Below are 21,644 nucleotides of genomic sequence, written 5' to 3'. Positions count from 1 at the left end.
AGAAGATTGCAGGTCATGTTAGAAGATGATGAACCTGAAGTCATTACGGGAGCAGGCAGCAAAACTGAAATCGGGACGCCATTTGTCTAAGTCGCTGGCCCGGTCGACTAATTGATCGTCCGAACATGAGACAGGGGCTTCCATTCAGGAGGAAGGGGACAGGGGCCACAATAATGCCAAGAAATGGCCATACTCCAGAAGTAACTAGTCTTTCTCTTCTCACAAAAGAAAGACATCAATTCTGGCATGACCGATTCTTCTGAGGAGCGTGCCGGCCTGAGTACGTCGAGGGTTGAATGATAAGTATTTAAGGAGCAGATGCTCCACATGATGAAGGCGGCCACTGCTGGTATGGGGGATCCCTTGATGCAGCAGGTTAGAAAGGTCCCACTTAAGCCTGTTCCTGCCAGTTTCGGGGATACTGCGTCGAGTTCTGCACTTTCGGGCCCAACACCGACCATTGATATGTCGACTATTTCAAAGGCACAGTCTGCGTTGACTATCTCAATGACGCCGATCTCAACGCCGATGTTTGAAAAGTCGTTTGTCCCCAACTCCCGAACATCTTTTTTATGAGACTATGACCTCCCTATTCAGAGATGGGATGATCAGGCTGCCAAATTTCAACCGGCGCTGGGTGGGTCAGGTGGTACAATTTCTTTGGCTGCATTTTCAACTCCGTGGAAGGGCTATGCAAAACCAGCAGCTTACATACGTCTCCCTACCTCGGCACACTGCAGCCCCAACCTTATGGCCATGCAAATGCTCAATATAGGAAAACTGTCGTGAGGGTGGTGGATGCCCTAGGGCTTGTGTGCTCTGGCAACACCGCAGTCAAACTACTAGCTCGCAGATATCCTTTATATAGGGGGATCACCTACTGAGAGGGCAATGCCATTCAATGCAGCAATTACATACCCCATTGGTCTGTGACAAAGACCCTGTTCCGCACCTCTGGTGGATTGAGTTGACAAAATATAAATTTGCGAGTGGAGATCCCCTCTACTTGTTGACTCATCCTACGCCTGAGGGATTAGTGGTCCAGGCAGCCACGGTTAATACGAGACAGTTTACGTCAACCGCCAACCTACCAACCGACAGGTAGTCTAAAAAATATTATTCCTTAGCCAGGAAGATTTTTTCCATCCGGTAGCATGGCTGTGAACGCTTTGTGTGCAAATATACTTGTGGCCTTTGGAGAACAATACAGGAGGCAACAGAACACATTCCTAAAGGGTAAATACGGTATAGTTTTCTGAGTTTGGTAGACGGTGCGAGGAGGTAGCCTGTCAAAGTCTGCAATCGGGCTTGGACTTTGCAGTTTGTCTGGGCAGGGCTATAGGGTCTGCAAAAATAATGCACAGGCAAGCTTACCTGCACAGTTTGGGGATTTCTCCCAATGCTCGACATTGCCTTTGAGGGCGAGCATCTATTCGGCCCAAGGGCCGATAGTCCTTGGCAAAGCCAAGGACTCAAAATTGGTTGCAAAGTCGCTGTGCTTGGCTATCCAACAACTGCCTAAACCATCTTTTGGATTCTCCAGAGGTAGAGGCTTTTGGCAGTTGGTCTCATTTGAGAGGAAGGTGCAACCCCCACAACCCAGGCAAGGACAGTCATTTCCTGTGCTCTGGCAGGGGAACCTCTGAGGGCCAGTAGACCACAGCACTGCCACTGACCACAAAGCCGCTTGGAGTACTCCCCCCATGTTTCCCCGATTAGGAGGATTGGAGAGCACGTGCCACAATAGCGGGAGATAACCTCCGACGCCTGGGAATTTCGGCTCATCCAATGGAGGTACTGTCTACCCTTCTTGTGAAGAAACCCTGACAGACCACCCTCTGCACCTATGCAGCTGGAGTTCTTGGAAGAACTGCAAGCCCTGTTGTTGAAGGGTTCTGTGGAAGAGATGCCTCCCAGACAGAGCGTCAGGCTGGTATTCCCAATATTTCCTAGTAAAGAAAGGGGAAGGGATGAGTCCCATTTTGGACCTCGAGGGCCTTGAACAAGTTCCTGAGGAAGGACCAGCTCAAAATGGTGACCCTAGGAGAATTTCTCCACGCTCTACAGTTGCAGGACTGGCTAGTGTTGTTGGATCTGCAGGATGCATATTTCCACATACCCAACCATAAGAGACAGAGAAGATACCTCTGATTACTCATAGAGGACAGGCACTTCCAATTCAAGGTGATCCCCTTTTGTGTTGACCTCCACTCGTGGGTCTTCACCACGCTGATGGCCGTAGTGGCAGCGTCCCTCCAGAGATCCAGCGTTCATGTATTTGCATACATGGATGACTAGTTGATCTAAGGAAACTCGTCGGAGCAGGTTTCGTCTCACCTCAGACACCTGTTCGCTTCTGCACAGGCTGAGCTTCTACCTAAACCTTCTGAAGTCACACATGATACCAATACTCAAAGGCTCTAGGTCATCGGAGCAGTCTTGGACACTTTGGAGGGGAAGGCTTCCCCTCACCCCCTGTAAAGAGTCATCAGTGTGTGACAGATGGTCAAACTATTCCAGCTTGTCGGCAGCCCCTTCTTCCACCTCTTATTCCTCAAGGCTTTCTGCATTTTTCTAGTGTCAGGGTCCAGGTTGCGCATGCAATCCCTGCAGTGGTAACTGGGGGGGGAGGAGGGGTCAGCGGTCCTAGTATTTTGACACCCTGAATGGTGTTGTCAAGGTCGGTGGCCAACGATCTCACTTGGCGGCCCACACGTCCCTGAAATGTTGGGGAGCTCACTGTGATGATCTGCATGTGAGCAACCTTTGGTCCACAATTGAGAACCTGTGGCATATCAAGAGGCTGGAACAGAGTATAGCCCTGAAAGTTTTTGAAAGTTGTTGCGTCTTCTCTCAAGAGGAAACGCATCCTGATCATGATGGACAATACAGTGGGCATGCGCTACCTGGACAAGCAATGTGGTGAATGGTTCATTGGCTTTTGCAGGTAGGTGAATGCAGCAGTGGTTCTGCCTGTTATAGAACCAGGTCTGTGTCTCGGCATTCCATCTGGCAGTGACGGAGAACGGGTTAGTGGACGCCCTAAGCAGGCAGAGCATGGTCTCACATGAGTCGAAAGTGTGCCAGCAAGATCGCGAGGAGATCGCTCATTGGGGTACCCTGACAGTGATCTGTTTGCCATGCAATCGAACAAGAAGTGCAGTTAGTTTTGCTCGAGGGAATTTTCCGGTGAGAGATGTATCAGGGGATGCATACCTAGTGGAGTGGGACTTCATCACCGTCATCCTGTAGGTTCTCGGGAGCTTCCAAGAAACCATGTTATTGATTGCCCCGGATTGGTTGACGAGAACATAGTACTCGGATGTCCTGGACTTGGTCATCTGCCCACCACTCTGGCTGCCTTTTCAGCGGACTGCCTTTTCCAGTCGGTGGGTTAGGTTTTGCATCCTAACCCTGAGTCCCTTAATCGACATGCGTGGCTCTTGAAAGGATGAGATGTGATTACTGGTGCTTGAGGTGCAGATGGCTGCACACAGACAATCAGGATCACTGTATGTGTGCAAATGGTGAATATTTGAGGCGTGGTACAAGGAACGTGAGATTGACCCGATCTCTTTCGCCACCACTGCACTGATTGAGTTCCTTCTGTCACTGGCCTCTTCAGGCCTTCAGGTTGCAGGTTATGATTGAGTTGAGCAGTTTGTATCCCTCATCTAGCAGTTAATCCCCATTTGCAGTATTTATAGCATCTTCATTGTTCTGTCTGCCTTAACAGAAAAAGAATCCTAAAGGCTTCAAGCTAAGAGGTCTACGGGTTGAAGGGACATTACGCTCCAGAGGAGTCCAGGTAAGCGTTACAATATGATGGCGTTGCTGGATATTCCAATACCCGAGCCACCGGCACCACAAGAAGGTGTACTTTCAGGAGCCTTAACTCTTAAGACACAGGCGTGCGAGGGGTTTTTCCTTCAAAAGGATGTGCTTGGTAAAGCCCACAAGGTCTGTGAAAAACCTCACTCCGGGCAGCACGTAAACAGGAAATTTGACCCATGCTACAAGATACACTCGTCAGAAGACATACCCCTGACTGCATGTCCACTCCCCTCCACGGTGATGGCAGCAGCTACCTCTACGGCTGCCTCTCAGGTCCTGTCCAAAGAGGACAAACATCTCGATGCCATTGGGAAGAAAGTCTTTTCCAATTCCGGTCTTCTGCTGCACCAGGCGACTACTAAGGTCTCCCTTGTAGCTGCAAATATGAAGCTGTTGAAGGAGCTTTCTGAATTTCAGGAATGTATCCTTCAGGACAGGCTGGAAGATTTTAGTGGACCTATCTGATGCCAGAGTTCTGGCTAAGGACCTGCTGGAGGCAGCGGTCCATCATGTAGACACTTGTGCTCAGGGCCTTATGGTGGGAGTAGACCTCTCCTGCCAAGTGTGGTTGGATGCTACAAAGTTCTCGAAGGAGGTTCAGGACAAAGTACTTGATCTTCCCTTCGAAGGTAAAGAGCTGTTCCACTCTTCCACCGATGAAGAACTCGAAACTAAGGCAAGCCCACAAGCAGCTACATTTTTGTCAGTCCTTGCCAAACCCCCAGCTAAAGCGTCCCATAAGCAGAGGTCGGGACCCAGACAAGGTCCTTATCAGATTTCAGAGGGTTGCAGGAGCATCAAGCACGCCACGCAGAAAGTTACTTTGGTTCACCTCATCTTAAGTAGCAAAGGCAAAGTGGACGTTTTTTCTCTCGGCCATCAGCCTCCTCTTCGGAAACAGGTTGTCTTGTCGCTGACGAACCATCCAAATTATGTTTTCCATCGGTCACACAATATTATATTGTCTCATCTGGAGGAGTGGCAGACCATCACAGATGACAGATGGGTTTTGTCTGTTGCCCGGTGGACTTCTGCTTGCCCCTCCCTCATACCCCACCCTCCTCTTCCATAGACTGGGTCTCCCTCCCTCAGAGCCGAGGTACAGAAACCTCTGGACCTCAGAGCGGTGGAACCTCTTTCCTTACGGGAGCAAGGGGCAGGGGCTATTGCTCCCATTTGTTTACAGTGCCCAAACCCATCAACCTCTCTAACGTTAATCTTTTCCTACCCCAAGAGAAATTCAAGATGATCACGCCCAGCAAGATGAGGTCCTCTCTCTGCAATGGCGATTGGGTCAGTGTGGTAGATCTTCAGGACGCTTACATGCACATCCTGATCTGGGGCCCACATAGGAAATACCTTCAGTTTTCCGTGGGAGCGGAACACTTCCAGTATCGAGTGCTGCCGTATGGTCTCAGCTCGGCACTGTGTCTTCACAAAGATAATGGCGGTTATTGCAGCATTTCTCAGACTGCAGGGAGCTCATATCTATCCATATTTGGACGATTGGCTTCTGCAGAGTCCTTGTCCACGGGCTCCAACAGCCAATCTTCAGTCACTCCTCCAGCTCCTGTTCCACCTGGGGTTGTCCATGAATTCTACGGAAATAGTCAATGATGGTTGCTCAAGACCTGATTTTTCTGGGTTTCTGTTGGGATACTGTCAGTGCCAGAGTGTTTCTAACAGAGGACATAATTGCAGATTTATCGGCCATGTGGCATTGGTTTTTTTCTCCTGATTTCCTCGCACATGTGGTTCCAGAGACTCCTGGGCCTAATGGCTTCATGCATTTTAGCCCTACCTCCTGGGAGACTGAAAATGAGGCGCACACAGCTAGCGCTTAGGGCACCTCGATCTGTGGACGCGGACTCCAAAATGATTCCGATACCATCCTCCATGATGGCGGATCTTCAGTGGTGGTCAACCGCCAGCAACCTTTCAGTGGAAACCTCCTTCCAGGTGCCCTGCCCACAGATTATAGGGTGGGGAGCGACACTGGGGCACCTCGAGGTGCACTATCTGTGGCTGCCGCAGGACAGAAAGTCTTGCATCAAATACCTAGAACTCCTGGCAATCTTTTTGGCATTGAAAGCTTTCCACCCTTCTATCATTGACAGAGTGGTGCGAATTCACACAGAAAATTCTGTAGCTGTGTTCTACATCAACAAGCAAAGGGGCACCAGGGCTCCTCCCCTGGTGGTGCTGGCTATCCAGATTTGGAATTGGGCAGTACAACACAATGTTTTATCACAGGCTGTGCACATTCCGGTTCAGATCAATGTTGCAGTAGAAGCCCTGAGCCGCTAGTCTGCTGCGAATTATGAATGGGAAATGAACAGCCATGTTCTAACCAAACCTTTCCAGCAATGAGGTTCTGCAACGGTGGATGTCTTTCCTACTGCAACAAACAGGGAACTACCACTCTATGCTTCTAGGGACAGTCTCGGAGCGTCTTCCTAGGGGGATGACCTTGAGGGTCCTTGGGACAACATGAAGGCTTATGCGTTCCCGCCTTTGCTGGTGATTCATCGGTCGCTCTGGTACCTCTGGAGAACCTCCAACTGCACGCTCCTCTTCAATATGCTTCTCTCACTTTGTACCTGTTGTATTGTAAAGCACTTTGGCTTAAAGCGCTATATAAATTCAATAAACATAAACGTAGCTCCTTGGTGGCCAGCCAGGTCTAGTTTTCGGAGCTGCAGCACCTATCTATATGCGACCCGATTAGGTTGCTGCAGTTTCCGACCTTCACTAGAGCAATCACCAGGTGTTGCACCCCTCCCCAAATCCTTTAACTTGACAGCCTGGTACTGGAGTTTGGGTCCTTAGCGCAGTTTAATCTTTCAGAGGATAATATGCGCATAATTCAAGCAGCTCGTAAGCCTTCTACAAGGTCTCATTACAAAGGTAAATGGCTTTATTTTTGTCATTGGTGTCTAACCAAACAGTTTGATCCTTGACAGGCTTCTATTGACTGTCTCTTGTCTCTTGTATCAGGCCTTGCGGCCCCTGGCCTTCACATCTTATCATGTAGAACATATCAATCAGCCATTACAGCATATCTGTCTACAGACAGTTGCTCTTATTCACTGGCAAACACAGTAATCAAGAGTCACTTCGCAGGTCTTCTTCTCCTCTTTCCGCCGGTCAGACCTCCTTTCTTGAAATGGTCCTCACAGCTTTCTGTCACAAGGCATTTGAACCTATGACCACTACCGAGCTCAAGTTCCCTTCTTGGAAAGTGGCCACCTTGATAGCAGTAACATCTGCGAGAAGAATAATTGAGCTTCAAGCTCCGTTGAACATACGTAACTAACTTTCCACAAGTATAAGGTTGTGCTTCGCACTCATCCTGCTATCCTTCCATAAATTGTCTTGTAGTTCCATATAAATCTATCCATATCCTTACTGGTTTTCTTTCCGAATCCGGTCTCGGATGCAGAGAGGGTTCTAACTAACCTAGACGTCAGACGAGCTCTGAAGTTTTAGCCCTACAGAACAAGCAAACTTAGACATTCTTCACAACTGTTACTTTTGATGACCCAAACGGGAAACCTGCTTCGAAAGCGTCCATCTCACGCTGGATCGCTTCATGCATCTCAGAGGCTTGCACAATTCATGGTATTCAACCCCCAAAGGGCATTCATACACATTTGGTCCGTGGCAAAGAGGCCGCTGTTAACTTCCAGAAATAGGTCCCTTCGTAGTTCATAGCCAAGGCAGCTTTGTGGTTTTCTTCTTGGGCTTTTTGCAGACACTATTGTCTTGACCTGAGCTCCCGGGCTAATGCCCAGTTTCTCCTGGCAATTCTTAAGAACCTGTTCCGGTAAGGGACTTTTCCATCCTTCTGTTTCTTTGGGCAGTGCTTGGGAATCTCCCAAAAGTATGGAGGAAAGGGGACGGGACGTAGGAGGATAACAAAGCTGCTCACTATAATGACTACCTTACTCCTAGTCCATAGTCCACTTTCCTCCATAAGTCCGCCCACTGTTACCTTTAGTAAGTATCCTCTATTTTGCTAATGGTCCTTAGTCTTTGGCGATAGAGGACTGAAGGGTAATGCGCAGGGTGGAGCTCAGGAAGGTAGCGCTACGGTCACGTGCGGTGGCCCGACATAAAAATAAAAGGACAATTATTTTTGATGCTTCAAAAGTGCTCCGGTTCCGTCCCGATGGACGGAACGTTCCAAAAGTATGGAGGAAAGGGGACTACGGACTAGGAGTAAGGTAGTCACTATGGTGTGTAACTTTGTTATTCTCTATTTTGGATTTTCTATTTTCAGCTCTCCCAGTCTGCTGTTTATCTGTGTTTTCTTATTTTACTATGTCTCTTTTGCTGCGTTTCCATCCCTCACTCCTATTGTGTGTGCCCTATATCTTGCTTCTATTTCCCTTCACACTTCACTTATGTAGCTCATTGGTATGTTTCTTCCTGTTTGGATTGTCTAATACATTCTCTATTCTCTCTGCCTCCCCTCGCACCCCTACTTTGTTCTCCTGCATTGCTTAGGTTCATAGTTGCTCTTCTCCCTTTTGTCTTTTGACTTGGCACCAATAAATATTCAAAAAGCTGAAAATGCCTTTTTCATTTACAAATCTAGTGCATCTTTACCATTGGATTCTCCTAGTTAGATGTGTGCAAACCTTCTTTTGGCCATTAGGCTGGTAATTATAGAGTTGAGGTTTGTCTCACCAAATGCAGCACTTGCTTGAATGCAGATCTTAACCTATAACGGAATACAGTGTTGGTAAAAGAGCCTAGATGAGATGAGTGTTCTGAGCCATTACAGTTATAGCAGCCCTCATGGGATGTATGTTCTACTTCTGAACCATTACAGGTATGCCAGCGCTGATGAGATGCATGCGTTCTGAATCACTGGCCATTTAGTAGTCCTTTTGATAAGTTGAAAGCTAAATCAGCTCTGTTACAACTGAATGTTACCTGCTTCTTAAGAACATACCTCTAATGCAGCCGCTTTAACTCGCCTATCAAAAGGATTTGAATGAGCAGTTAACGCAATGATCTCTTCAGCAGGATTATTCACTCAGTCAGCTACTTTACCCAACAAGCTGTTGACTCTGAAAGGTAGATAGGGTTAGGACACTGGCAGTTCCATATGAAGCTTGTCAAAAGCTCAAATCCTGTTTGGACTATCCTACATCAGTCAGGAGATTCATAATGTGGCTTTGTACTGTGCTATATTTTTGGCAGTGGAACTTAGTAATCAGACATGGGAGAAGCAGAGGTTTTGAAAAGCGCAAGACCGAGTACGAGGGATCTAAGTATCGGACAGCAATTCCATCTTCTGACACGATCTGCCATTGTGCATCACGCCAGCTCGGGAGGATTGTGGGAAGGATCTATGTGAAAATAGAAAAGTTTTCTACCTCGCAGTAATGGGATTCAGTCCTGACTCCACCTGGCCAATGGGTTTGCCAGAGGGGGTTTTGGGCGAGGGTCGTGACACTAGGTGGGCTGGAGTTTGCTCTTCTAATTCTTCAATGGTAGTTCTCAGTTGACGTGCTCTAATGTTTTCACCTGCGGATTCCAGACAGGACACCTCTCTGAAATTAATCCGAAAGCAACGACGGTGAAAACGTTAGAACACAACTATCATTGCAGAATAAGAGCAAATTCCAGCCCACCTATTAAGGTTACAACAACAGAACACATCCTTGAAAACACTTGTTGGCTGTTTCAATGCATGATATACTATGAGAATAAACTCACAAATTAACATCTTCAAGAATCAGGAATACTTATTTCAAGGGTTTCTCTTGCAGCAGCATTCTTGTGTATAGCAAGCAATCATTGCAGGTACAATACTGACCTTCTAAATAGAAGCTTAGCGCAAAGTGCAAGTGGTGTCTATACACTTTATTAAGTTCTATGGTTTAAGGGTCAGCCACAGACCACTAACTACGCAGCTGGCCAGAACTTTTTCCGTCTCCGCGTAGCTGGACACATTATACCCTGCACCTACTTCAATGCTCTCTGTTGGTGTTGATACTCTCAAATAACCTCGCAAGAGTTTCATTCTAAGTTCAATGCTGAAATGGTTTTGGCCTCTAGAAGAGGGCCCGTTGTACTAGGCTTTGGCGAGGTTGATGAAACAGACGATGCCGGCGACAAGGTTTTGGACCTTTCAGATGCTGCCTCAATCAGTGCTGGAGATGCAGCTAAACAACTAGCTAACTCGGCTAATAGAGATTCCTCTCAAGCAACCGGTAGGGCAGGGTTTATAATATGCATAACTGCATCGTTCAGCAAACCGTCGGCTAAGTAGATTGGAAGAGTATTTGTAATGAACGAGTAGAAGGCAGACCAGTAACTTGTGTACAGTCCGTCATATGTCCTTTGCGACTGGCGACTCCACAAAGCCTACAGCGAGGGATTTGAAGGAGGGCTGAGCTCGGGAAGGAGGTGATTTTTAGATTGGATGTTTTAATAAGATCAGTGGGTACACAGGCATGTAGGAGAGTGCAATAAAGGAGAACTGGGTAATTCCAGAACGCCCTGGATTGAGTCGTGAGGCAACTGAATGAGAGCTGAGCTGATTGTTGTAGTTTCATTGGTGTCGACCACCGGGCCATCTACTGTCTGGTTCTCCAACAGGGTTTGCTCTGGTAGGGTTGGAGGATAGGGATCCGGGGCTGTTTAACTGCACAGCGCATAGTTTGCTGGCATGATTCACGTTTCCAAAACAAGCCCAAATGGGCCACTGGAGGACAAGAGCCTTAAGCTGCACTCACCCGGGGCTTCCTGATATTTTCATATATATTTCTCTGGTTAATGCGTATTGCAGGAAGAACTTGTGCGAGCCAAAGGAAAGTCAGAGGAATCTCTGTAGCAGTCCTTTTCAATGGTCCCTATTGTGTAAACTTCTTATCTGCACTAACCACTTTAACCATCCATTTCTGCGATGTTGCTTTGGGAAACCAGATTCTTGGGCCGAGGGCACTTTTTCCTACTACAAACCATAAATTGCTCTTCAGTTCGTCTAAACGTGCCATTTCTGATAATTCCTGTATTCCAAGTGGAATCCTCTTTACATTTTTATCCACTCTCCATGCGAGTACTTTACCTTACTGTTGGTACCTTAATTGTTACTTACTTTCCTAGTAGATGGAAACGATCACCCTTGGCAGTCTTTCATTGAAGGCCTTAACAATCACTGCTATTGTTAACTTTGTTAAGCCTGTGTATAAAGTAGCGCAATCTATTCTGTAAACTTTTATTCGGTTGTTCATGATCTTTGAGCTTGTTACTACTTTCAAAGGTGACTGTGAAGACTAGTTCTGAACTTGGACAAGAGAAATTATGGCCGTGTCTTGCGCTGTGTGATATCAACAGCCTCAAAGCCTAAATGTATAACCATTCTTACAAATTTTGAGGTGTGAATAATATTGTAATATGTGAAAACAAATGCTGTGCGATAGTGTTAAAAATGTTGAGAGGCCAACGATACATATACATTTGGACTTGGTCATAGTTGAAGTATGATAGCTTCCATAGGATTAATAGAAAAAATAAAGAACTAATTTCAAAAGATGTTAACTCTATCTTGAAACACAACTATGTAATGGTGGTGTTCAAACTTTTAAAATGCTGACAGTACATTTACATTAAGACACTCGCCTATATTAAGTGTGGACTTTGTTGTAGTTGAAGTATGATGGCTTCAAAATTTACCAGAAAAAATATAAAACTAGTCATCAAAGTCGATTTATACCCTATTGGATTTTTACCCTACTGCAAGTATGAATCGTTTGCTCAGATGGACATTAGGGAAGTACCCCTCAACTTATGTTCCACTCCGACTGCTGTACTTTTACATCCCTATCAAACTAGCGCATGCGTTGGGTTTGTTCCTGATCCTTCATTATAATTCGTTTTGAACTTGCCTTCAGTAAGCTTCCTACAATTCTTATTTTCCTGTGGGTCTGCCAAAAGGGATTACTACACTTTTGTTCTTCAAGAAATGTTGTAATCACAATCTCCAGGAACAGCTGGGCAGGTTCATTTTGCATTAAAAACTTCCCGAAAGCATGTTCCTGCATATTAGCACAAATGCCCAACTCAAGGTGCCTTGTATAAACGTTTATTCAATGAGTTTGAAGTTACTCCCGTTTACACCTTTGACACTCAATGGCTTAACTCTGGTTCTTTCTTCTATGATCTATGCCTAGGGAGTAGGGTGTGGAGCTGAAGCAGTAGTTGAAGTATGTGCAGCTTTTCTTTCTGATGTCCTCTTTTGCTATTATAGGGCTGTTACAAAGCTGCTGGAGGAGTTGGTTTACTTCGTAGCTGCTGGAACCATTTCTGCTCAAGATGTGCTGGAAGTTGTTGTCAACAAACCTAACCGAGAGCGACAAAAGCTGATGAGGGAGCAAAATATACTCAAACAGGTGATGTTGTTTGCTGAATGTTTGGAAACTGAACCTGCAGTTTGTTGCATTCCACTGCAAAATGTGGTCAGCATGTTCGTCTATTGTCACTTGGATTCAGCTTGTGGCCGTTGTTAACAAAGTTTTCTTTTATGAACTGATTACAATGGGGTTCCTTAGCTTAGAAATATCTCGTTTGGTTTCTAACAGCTTGTGGGGCTCAGCAGACAACTTACTGTGAAGGGATGTTGACAGAAATGAGCCATGCTGACACCATCTGACATTTCAAGTGTGTTTATTCAGGACTTTTCAAAGCATGGGAGGTCTGAGATAGGGGTTCAAAACTCTATCCCAAAAGTGGTTTTGGGGAAGTTGGCACAAATGCTCACAACTTGGTTGGTCTTTTTTCCCCCTCCGAAGCACAAGCGTAACAAACAAAGGTTAGTGCACGTGCTCTGTGACACCCTACTGTGTAGATCTTCTTAGACACAAGGTGGCCTTCCCTAAATCACTTGCTGTCTAACATGCTCCAGATCCATCTTTCCCTTGCTTAGTCCTGCTTAATGTTATACAGGAGTTGTTAAGGAGTGTCTTCGTTTGTGCAGTTTCTCAGCCAGCACCCACGCAGTCCCTTGCCTTTCCCTTCTGCGCTTTTGTCCCATGATGTTCTCCTCCCCACTACTTTTCTTTCCTTCAGATGTTTTACTCTGCCTTCCTTCTCTACCCCTCCACTCACTACTACCACTCTACTACTTCCCTTAGTACTAACTCTCCACTCGACCTCTCTGCCACTACTACTTTTTCATGACTATCGCTTCACTCTTACCACTCCCCCTCTGTATTACTGTTTCTTACTACTGCCACTAATATGCCAATTCTACTGCTACCACTCCCTACTGCTACCCCTCTGCTGTTACCACTACCACTTCTCCCTAGCTCCTTCTGACTACTGGCCTCTACTACCACTCACTATCTATGCTCTATTCCTATTATACCACTGCTTCACTCCTTTGTCTCACTCAACTCTTCTGCAGAACCCCTCTCTCCAACAACCTCCACACTCATTCCACTCTATCCTCCTCTTGTCTCCATCTACACCACAGCAATCTGAACCTTCTTGCTTGGCTGCTGAGACTAACGTATACAAGGAGTGGTACTTGTTGGGCAATATTCTGAATGTGCTCCTCTTATCTCTGAGACCGGCCGCTAAGCCTATTAATGCCTGTTTTCTCCGCTTTGTGCTGAGAGTGGGATCTGGACTATTTATCCTGTCTCATTTATTCAGTGTTGGATTATTTTGCTGTCTTTGGTCCGGACTATCAATAGATCAGCACTGTGATGAGGTATCGGACTGTGATCGGTCTTTAAAAGAGCCCCTGAGCATGGCTTTTTCCTAATAATTTCCACTGTTATGTCATTTTTGGTAGGAATTGTATAATCAGTTTCCACGTCATCAGTTTGTGGATTTTGTGTGGCATTTGAATTTGTATTGACAGGGCTGATGGGCACTCTGTTTCAGCACCTGTATTCATGTTCTTAGATTGCTCACCCTTAAGGTGATTTTCCTGGTTATCATCACTTCCGCAATTATGCTGATGCCCGTGCTGAGAACAATCAGACCTTGTCAAGGTGCATCATTCTCTCTACGAATCCTACGATCTGGCAGGGAAGGATGTGTCTGAAAGTCTGGGTGCTCTTCGTACCAAAGGAATGGTTGCCACCTCTGATTTATAGAGGGAGGGAGGGTGTCCCTGTCTTGGACATTTGCCAAGCGGCTACATACTACTTGGGTTTGCTTTCAGGGCAGGCTGGTTCTCACTCATTTTCTAGTTTAGGTAGTGTACCCTTTCTCTCTTGCAGTTCCACGTACTGCTATGGGAATCTATCATGTATGAGGAATCCTTCAGAGAAAGGAATCCATTTGAAGAATATATTTGCGTCTCAGTAACATTATGATGATGAATAACACTGAAGGCATGCCTCTGCAAGCTCACACCAGAAGAAATACAACCTGCTAGGGAAAAAGGCCCAAGACTTGCAAGGATAACAAGTGTTTATTTCCATTTAAAAAAGGAAAGCGCCAACAAATAACTCCGCGGCTGCAGAAACGTTCTGACATATATAGTACAATTCTGCAACCCTGATTGGTGGGGGCCTATAGATGTAAGGGCCCGCTGCATATGGGGTGCTCTCTGTTAGTGTGGGGCATATGGGGTGCCTGGCCATTTCATCGTCATCCTCAGTGAGCTGACTTAACAATTAATTGGCTACTCTGACACACAGTTATTATTCTGATTGTAACAATGCACCTGGCTGATGTAGGGATGGGCGCGGAGGAGAGCCAAGGTCACACTAACTCATACACACTTCACTTGCTCCCACACAGATCAGCAACCACCAAGGTCCCACACCTTAGTTTTAGGTTATCATTCTGATGCCACCCTGCACAAATCAAGTGACCGATTTCTGAAGGCGCGATAGCCTTGCCTTTTGATCTTAGGGATCGATCAAGAGGTGTAAAAGTTTTATGGTTGATGGTCTGGGTTGGGACGGTGCCATGGCATGCGGGGGTCAAGGGATAAAAGCGTGGCAGAGCTCTATTTCTTGCGTGGGTATTGTTGGGGGCTGGAGGGCCTTGCTATCTGTTCCGTGGGATGGTACTTCCAAGAGGCTCTCAGGCTCTATTCTCATGACCTTGTAGGGCTCATTCTTCCAGGGCATGAGGGCCTGTAACTTTCTGAAAAATGGAGGAGGTTGTGGATCTCTCAGACCTGGCCAGGATGGGGGTGGCATATGTGCTCGCAAGGGGCCTAATACTAACGCACAAAATATTGTTCACCGCGCTTGGACCTTCCAAAATGGATGCCACTTGCCAAGATGGTGTTCACACCCTCATCAACCATATAGCTTAAAATGCATGCCCTAAGGTGATCGCGCACCCCCCTATTTGTGCGTCCCCTGCTCCCTGGATGTACTCTATTAGCGTTCTTGTTTTGGTCCAGCGCTCCCTCAGCGGTAGAGTGCTAGGGGAAAAAAGTGGAACTGAGGTCATGGGGTGCAGTGTCATATATAATATATACTGGCCTCAAGGTCATGTCAGTGTGATGTAGCAGACTCGGAGCTGTGATGGTACTCCTTAGGTGGAAAGGTTTCAGAAGATCTGCTACACTGGGATAAGAATACATGGGAGAAAGATCCATCTCAAAGAATATTAACGAGCGGGAAGTACATTTCAATGGATTGCTTTTCTCCTGTAGAGTCTTCATCTTGGTAGATGTAGTGGACATCAACTCGGCCTTAGAACAGTCTTGTCCGGCTCTAGATTATCGGCTCCGGAAGTGAAATCGGCGTCGTGTATATATAGTACATCACTCGGCCCAATGCTTCAGTTCCTTACTCATACGCCCCATCCACTTTACTCCTTACTGTATGGGCGTCCCTCGCAAGGGATGGAAACTGAACCTTTTTCACCAGAAAATATTGTATTCCCCTTTAAATTTAGATGTGCGCGGGGGCGAGGCCCTGGGAGCATGCACTCTCTTGACTCGTCCCACCGGCGCCACTCCAGCCGTCATTTCCGCGTTGACGGGAGCGGACCGCTTTCACCAGCACTCCTGGGTTAGGCATCCAACCTTGTAATTACATACGCTCTTCCCTGGGATATTTTATTTCCCTTTTGTCTATAGCAATTATTCAGTGTTAATACCCTGTCCTCTGGTGCCATGCTCCACCCCGGCGCATGATTGATGGCGGGTTTCAGCAGGTATCCGGCCTGCAAGGGTTCCTTCCCCACGTCGGATACTTGCGCGCTCTGCCTCCAGTACCTTGGCCCCTACCACGGCTGGACGTCTGTTCTGCGTACAACGCAGTGAGCCCGCCTCATTGATGAATCGCTTAGCCAGGTGGAGGGAACTGTTTGAAAATCACAGCCAGAAGAACAGGCCAAAGGTAGGTGTGCTGTTCTCCTCTGCACCCCGCAGGGACGACTCCATCTCTGGGAAGCGTCTAAGCGTGAGGAGCTTCCAGGTCCTAAGACCAGCAAGGGGACAGAGGCTCCATCTGGACCCACCGCTGAGGAACAGCAAGGCTCTAGTACCAGGGATTTCCCAGAGGGGCTCTGCTCTAACTCCGAGTTCTCTCCAGAGGGGGTGCCTATATGCCGTACTAACACTACCGTCGTCATGGCGCTGGGCACCCCGCCTCCCAGGACTGTACCTGACGTGCAGGGAACGTCCAAGCCTTCGCTCTTAAGCGTGCAGGCTGTCACTGGTCCCAACTCATCAGGCACCACGCAGGTGTCGCAGGGCATGACAAAAGGGCCGCCCGGCCAGACAAAATGGTGGTGCATCTTGGGCCTCCCCACCTAATATCCAACTTCACCCACACAGGGGCGATACACAGACCCCGGCTTAGTTAGACCAGGGGCGGCAACAGAACTGCAGCAGACACAGGGTCAGGGAACCGTTCCCACACAACCAAGCCCTTCACCAGCATGCGAGGACAGGCTCTTCGAAAAAGTGCCTCACCCTCATGAAGTCGCCTCAGATGGGCACCTTTTTCAGGCGGGTCATCAAGGGCATGCTCCCTCCTACACCACCTCAAGCTCTGGCCTTGGTCCAGGCCCTGGTTCCCGGCGCAGCCCCCATTGCAGCCTTCGGCACTGCCAGTCAGCACGCCACAGCTGCCAACACCCATCCCTCCACCGGCAGTACGCAACCTGCAGGACACAGCAGGGGACAGAATTACCCCCTCCAAACCCTCCCCCAGCTAGGGCCTTCCACGAGAGGCTGGCGTGAGTGGTCAAGTACCTGAGGATCCCGTAGATTGAACAACCTGAGACAGGGGTCTTGGCAGAGGTGCTGACAACCTGAGGAACAGCTGCTGGAGGCCTATGGCAAAAAGATATATTCTATTGCTACGCTCCACCTGCGCCAGGCCAATGCAGACACATGTTAGCAGCGGTGAATCAAAAGCTTTGGCGGGAGATGGCGGACTTCATCCCTGAGCTCGCTGCACATAAGCAGGCGAGATTCAAGGCAGGGTTGACCGAGGCGAAGATAGTGGCCCAAGATATCATGGAGTCTATAGTGGCACACATTGACACCGTGGACAGAGCTATCTGTGTCACCAACGACATGAGGACAGCTTGGCTCAAGGCGACCAAGTTTACCCTGACGTGCAGGAACGCATTCTCGACCTGCCATTTGAGGGGAGGGACTTGTTTTGCTCGACTACTGACGAGGAGCTGGATAAAAATAGCTCCCTAACAGCGAAGTCCTCGTCAGTCTTGACTAAGTCTGCGACCAAGACCTATAGCCAAAGTCATACTACGTTCTGACAGAGGTCATACTTTCAGTGGCTTCAGGGGATTTCATGTGCGTCGCTCTAGGCAGCCGGACAGGCCACCCTTGCCACACAAGGGGTTCTTCCAGTCCCCCTCCCAGGCACCAGCCCCAGAGGGAAAGAAACAGTGACGGGCCATCCAGATCCACAGTTCACCAGTGGGGGGGCAGGATTACCCTTCACATTCATTCCTGGCGGGCAAGGTTTGCGGACCCATGGCTTCTCTCTGTGGTTTCCTCAGGCTTCTGCCGATACCTCCATTTCCTCTCCCTCCCTCAGCCCCCCACTTCCACAGATTGGGGCTGCAACTCTTCTGGCGGAGATCCCCTCGCTTAGGGTGAGTCAGGCGGTGGACAAGGTTCCAGCTTCACAGTGAGGCATGGACTTCTATTCTCTTAATCTTACATCCCGTCCCCTTTCCTCCATACTGTATGGGCGTCCCTTCCAAGGGACGGGAGGCCGAATCTTTTTCACCAGAAAAAACCTTCTTCCCCTTTAAAGTTAGAGGCACGCGGGGCGCGGCCCAGGGAGCATGCGCAGCCCTGACTCCGCCCTCCGGCACCACACCTCAGTCCCCTTTTCCGCGTCGACAGCCCGGATTCACCAGCGCTCCTGGGTTTGGCAACGGCCATGTAATTCCATGCGCGGATACTTCTTCTCTTTGTCTTATCTATCATCAGGTACTCGGTTCTCAGGCGTCGCGCTCCTCCCCGACGCATGCCGACTTTTACAGGGTTCAACAGGTGTCCATCCTGCAACAGGCTCTTCCCAACTTCAGACCCACGCCCGCTGCTTTCGTTGCCTTGGCTCAGACCACAGTTGGCAATCATGTTCGGCATGTGACTCGCTGTCCTCGAAGGCGCTGAAGAACAGACTAGCCAGGAGGAGGGAGCTCTTCCAGAGGTCTCCTCCACAGAATCTCAAGAACTTCGTGAAGCATCGAACTAGGCCAAAGGTGGGGCCAATATTTTCCAGCGGACTCCTTCCCAGGGACTCGCCCCGAAAATGCTATCGCTACCGGCCTTCGGGTCAAGGGGTCCTTGGATCCTCCCGGGCGCAGTGTTGAGGGACCGGAAAGGTTCTTATACCGGGTCTACACCCGAGGGGCTACGCCCTTTTACCGGCACGATGGGCAAGGGGCTACTCCCTAACACCGGCAATACGTCAGAGGGGCTGCGCCCCTATTACCGGCAATGTGTCTGAGGGGGCGCCTAAACACAGCTCTATCGACCCCCGGATCGAGAGTCTTACACCTACCGGGCCGAGGCCCGAGGAGCAGGGTAGGCCTTATGATCCACACTTAAGAGTCTTGGACGAGGCCGGGTCCAGCGGGCTGAGCAACACGTCGTAGGCACGTAGCAGGCAGCCCGACAAAATGGCCGCAGCGCCAGAAAGGGGCACCTGTCTGACGCCATTCCACCTATTCCCCGAAAAACGAGTGCCAAGGTGGGACTGGCCTCAACCAGGTAGGTGGCCGACAGTCTAGCCTTCATTTGCGCAGGGCAACTTTCCTTTGCGTCCATACGGACAGGGCAAAAAGACCAGGCCAGCAGGCCTCCAAGTCCTCCATATCCCGCTGGATGGTCTCAGCATACAAGGGCCAGTACAGACATAAACATGCACGCCCACGCAGTCTGGGCCAAGGCAACGACCATCGCATTCCAGCGCCATGTCCCTTGGCAAGTCATAGGCAGGGCGGCCAGTTGGGCTACTCCTTCGGCTTTCTGCAAGCATTACTGTTTGGATGCCAGCTCTAGATCTGAAGCGGCTTTCGGACAGGCATTTCTCAGGAACCTATTTGCTTAAGGCTGGTCTCCTCTCCACCCTGGGGCTACATTCAGTTGTAATCGCCCATGCAGTATGGAGGAAAGGGGACAGGACGTAAGAGTAATTATAAGTTACTCACCGTCCTTACTTCCTTGTGCCAAAGAAAGATCTAAATATGCGCACAGTATTAGATTTAGGCCCTGCAAACAAATATGTCAAGCCACAAAAGTTCTGCATGACTACGCTATAAGAGGTAACCCCTCTACTAAAAAAGGGGAATTACATGGCAACTCTCGATGTGAAAGATGCCTTTTTTCATATTTCAATGTTCCCAGCGCACAGAAGATTCTTGCATTTCAAGATAACGAACCAGCACTACCAATTCAAGGAGCTGCCCTTCTGAATAGCATCTGCTCCAAGGGTATTCACGAAGGTACTGGTGGTGGTGGCAGCACACCTGCGCAGGGAGGCAATCCCAGTGTTCCCTTACCTGGATGACTGGCTAATTACAGGGGAGTCGCCCCTAATTTGCAGGCAAAACATTCAAAGAACTATGAACCTTCTCTTTCAATTGGGCTTCTCCATCAACGATAAATTAAGCCTAGTGCCAAGCACAACCAAACAGTTCCTATGAGCTATTATAAACACAGTAGAGGGGTTGGTCTTTCAGTCAGAGGAAAGAGTCTAAAACATGTTACTGCAAAGTCTGCATTATCAGGCCGGCCGCCAGATAAGGGTGCGCAAAGCTATGCATTTCCTGGGCATGATGGCATCTTGCATTTACCTTTTACCACAAGCATGCCTGCGACCCATGCAGGAGTGGTTGGCGAAACAGTGGTCTCAGGCAAGCTGTCAGTGGGACGATCTAGTGGTCGTTTCACCAAAACTAGTACAAAATCTTTGCTGGTGGACAAGAGAAAATCTGTTCAAGGGGAAATCCTTCCACGATCCGGAAGTACAAGCGATTGTCACGACAGACGCCTCACTCGCCGGGTGGGAGGGCTCATTACCTTCATCACACAGCTCAGGGTCTGTGGTCTCATGCTGCGGCACAGAATCACATCAACATTTGGTTGGAACTATTGGCGGTATTCAAGGCCCTTCAGGCATTCAAGTTTCACCTAGTGAACCAATCGGTGCAAGTCCTGACGGACAGCACTACGGCTATGTTTTACATCAACAAACGGGGGGGGGGGGGCACACATTCTCCAAATCTGACCAGGCTTGCGCCACAAATTTGGAGATGGGTACTCAAACTGAAAATATTCCTATCGTCTCAGCACGTTCCAGGGGAACTCTACTCTGGCAGATTCTCTGAGCAGAAATCCCCTACCAGAAGAGCCCAAATGGCGAATACACACAGGGGTCCCAGAGCACCTCTTGTCTCAATGGGGTTTCCCCACAAAAGACTTATTTGCAACAAGGGAAAACAGTCAATGCCCAGACTTTGCATCCAGGTTCCCCCAGCCAGCCTTCAAGGGGAACGCCCTATGGATGAACTGGTCAGGGAAATTTGATTATGCCTCTCATGAAGATGGTGGGGAACAAGATCCTAAAGGAACAAGTGAAGCTCATCCTTGTTGCTCCTATGTGGGCAAGACAACCTTGGTATCCACATCTGCGCAAACTGGAGATGTGCGATCCCATCAAGCTCCTGTGTCTGACCAATCTGCTCACTCAACACGGGAGATTAACAGTGCAACCCGCAACCTCACTCAATGAACTTGGCAGCATGGCTCCCGAAGTCATAGAATTTTGACATCTTAACCTGCCAGGTGTATGGATATCCTGATGGAAGCACGAAAGCCTAACACTAGACACTGTTATTTTAAGTGGAGAAGATTTATCATTTGGTGCCAGTCTAAACAAATTAATCCCATTGAATGTACCCCATCCCACATTCTAAAATATTTGCTCCACTTGCTAGACTCAGGGTTAGTATTCAACTCTTTAAAGGTCCACCTGGTGGCCTTGTCAGCCTACATCACCTCCCACAATAAGGTCTCATGTGGAAGGTGCCCGCATCAAAACATTCATTGAGGTAGTCAAAAGACTCCCCCCCACCACCCTCCCTCCCCGATTTCATATCCGCTGTCAGAATGGGATCTCAATGTTGTACTCGCCAAGCTCATGGGACCCCATTTCGAGCCTATGCATAAGTCAAGTCTTAAGCACCTGACTTACAAAACTGCCTTCTTAGTGGCTATTACTTCCATAAGAAGAGTTAGTGAAATACAAGCATTGTCAGTGCAGGCTCCTTACTTTGTCATACACAAGGACAAGCTGGTTTTACATACTCACTCTAGGTTCTCC

General features: G+C 48.4%; 1 protein-coding gene across 7 annotated transcripts in view; it reads left to right on the top strand.

The window, feature by feature from the left end:
- ITPR1 (inositol 1,4,5-trisphosphate receptor type 1) overlaps positions 1–21,644 on the top strand; it is a 3,145,915-nt gene that overhangs the window by 743,374 nt on the left and 2,380,897 nt on the right. For all 7 annotated transcript variants that reach the window (XM_069643506.1, XM_069643503.1, XM_069643505.1 and 4 more), the window contains exon 14: positions 12,101–12,242. In XM_069643506.1, the coding sequence (XP_069499607.1) occupies positions 12,101–12,242 (142 nt within the window). The remainder of the gene's footprint in view (positions 1–12,100; positions 12,243–21,644) is intronic.

This window comes from Ambystoma mexicanum, chromosome 2p (assembly GCF_040938575.1).
Source record: "Ambystoma mexicanum isolate Mex_15411 chromosome 2p, UKY_AmexF1_1, whole genome shotgun sequence".
Lineage (NCBI taxonomy): Eukaryota > Metazoa > Chordata > Amphibia > Caudata > Ambystomatidae > Ambystoma > Ambystoma mexicanum.
This window is presented reverse-complemented; position numbering and strand designations above follow the sequence as displayed.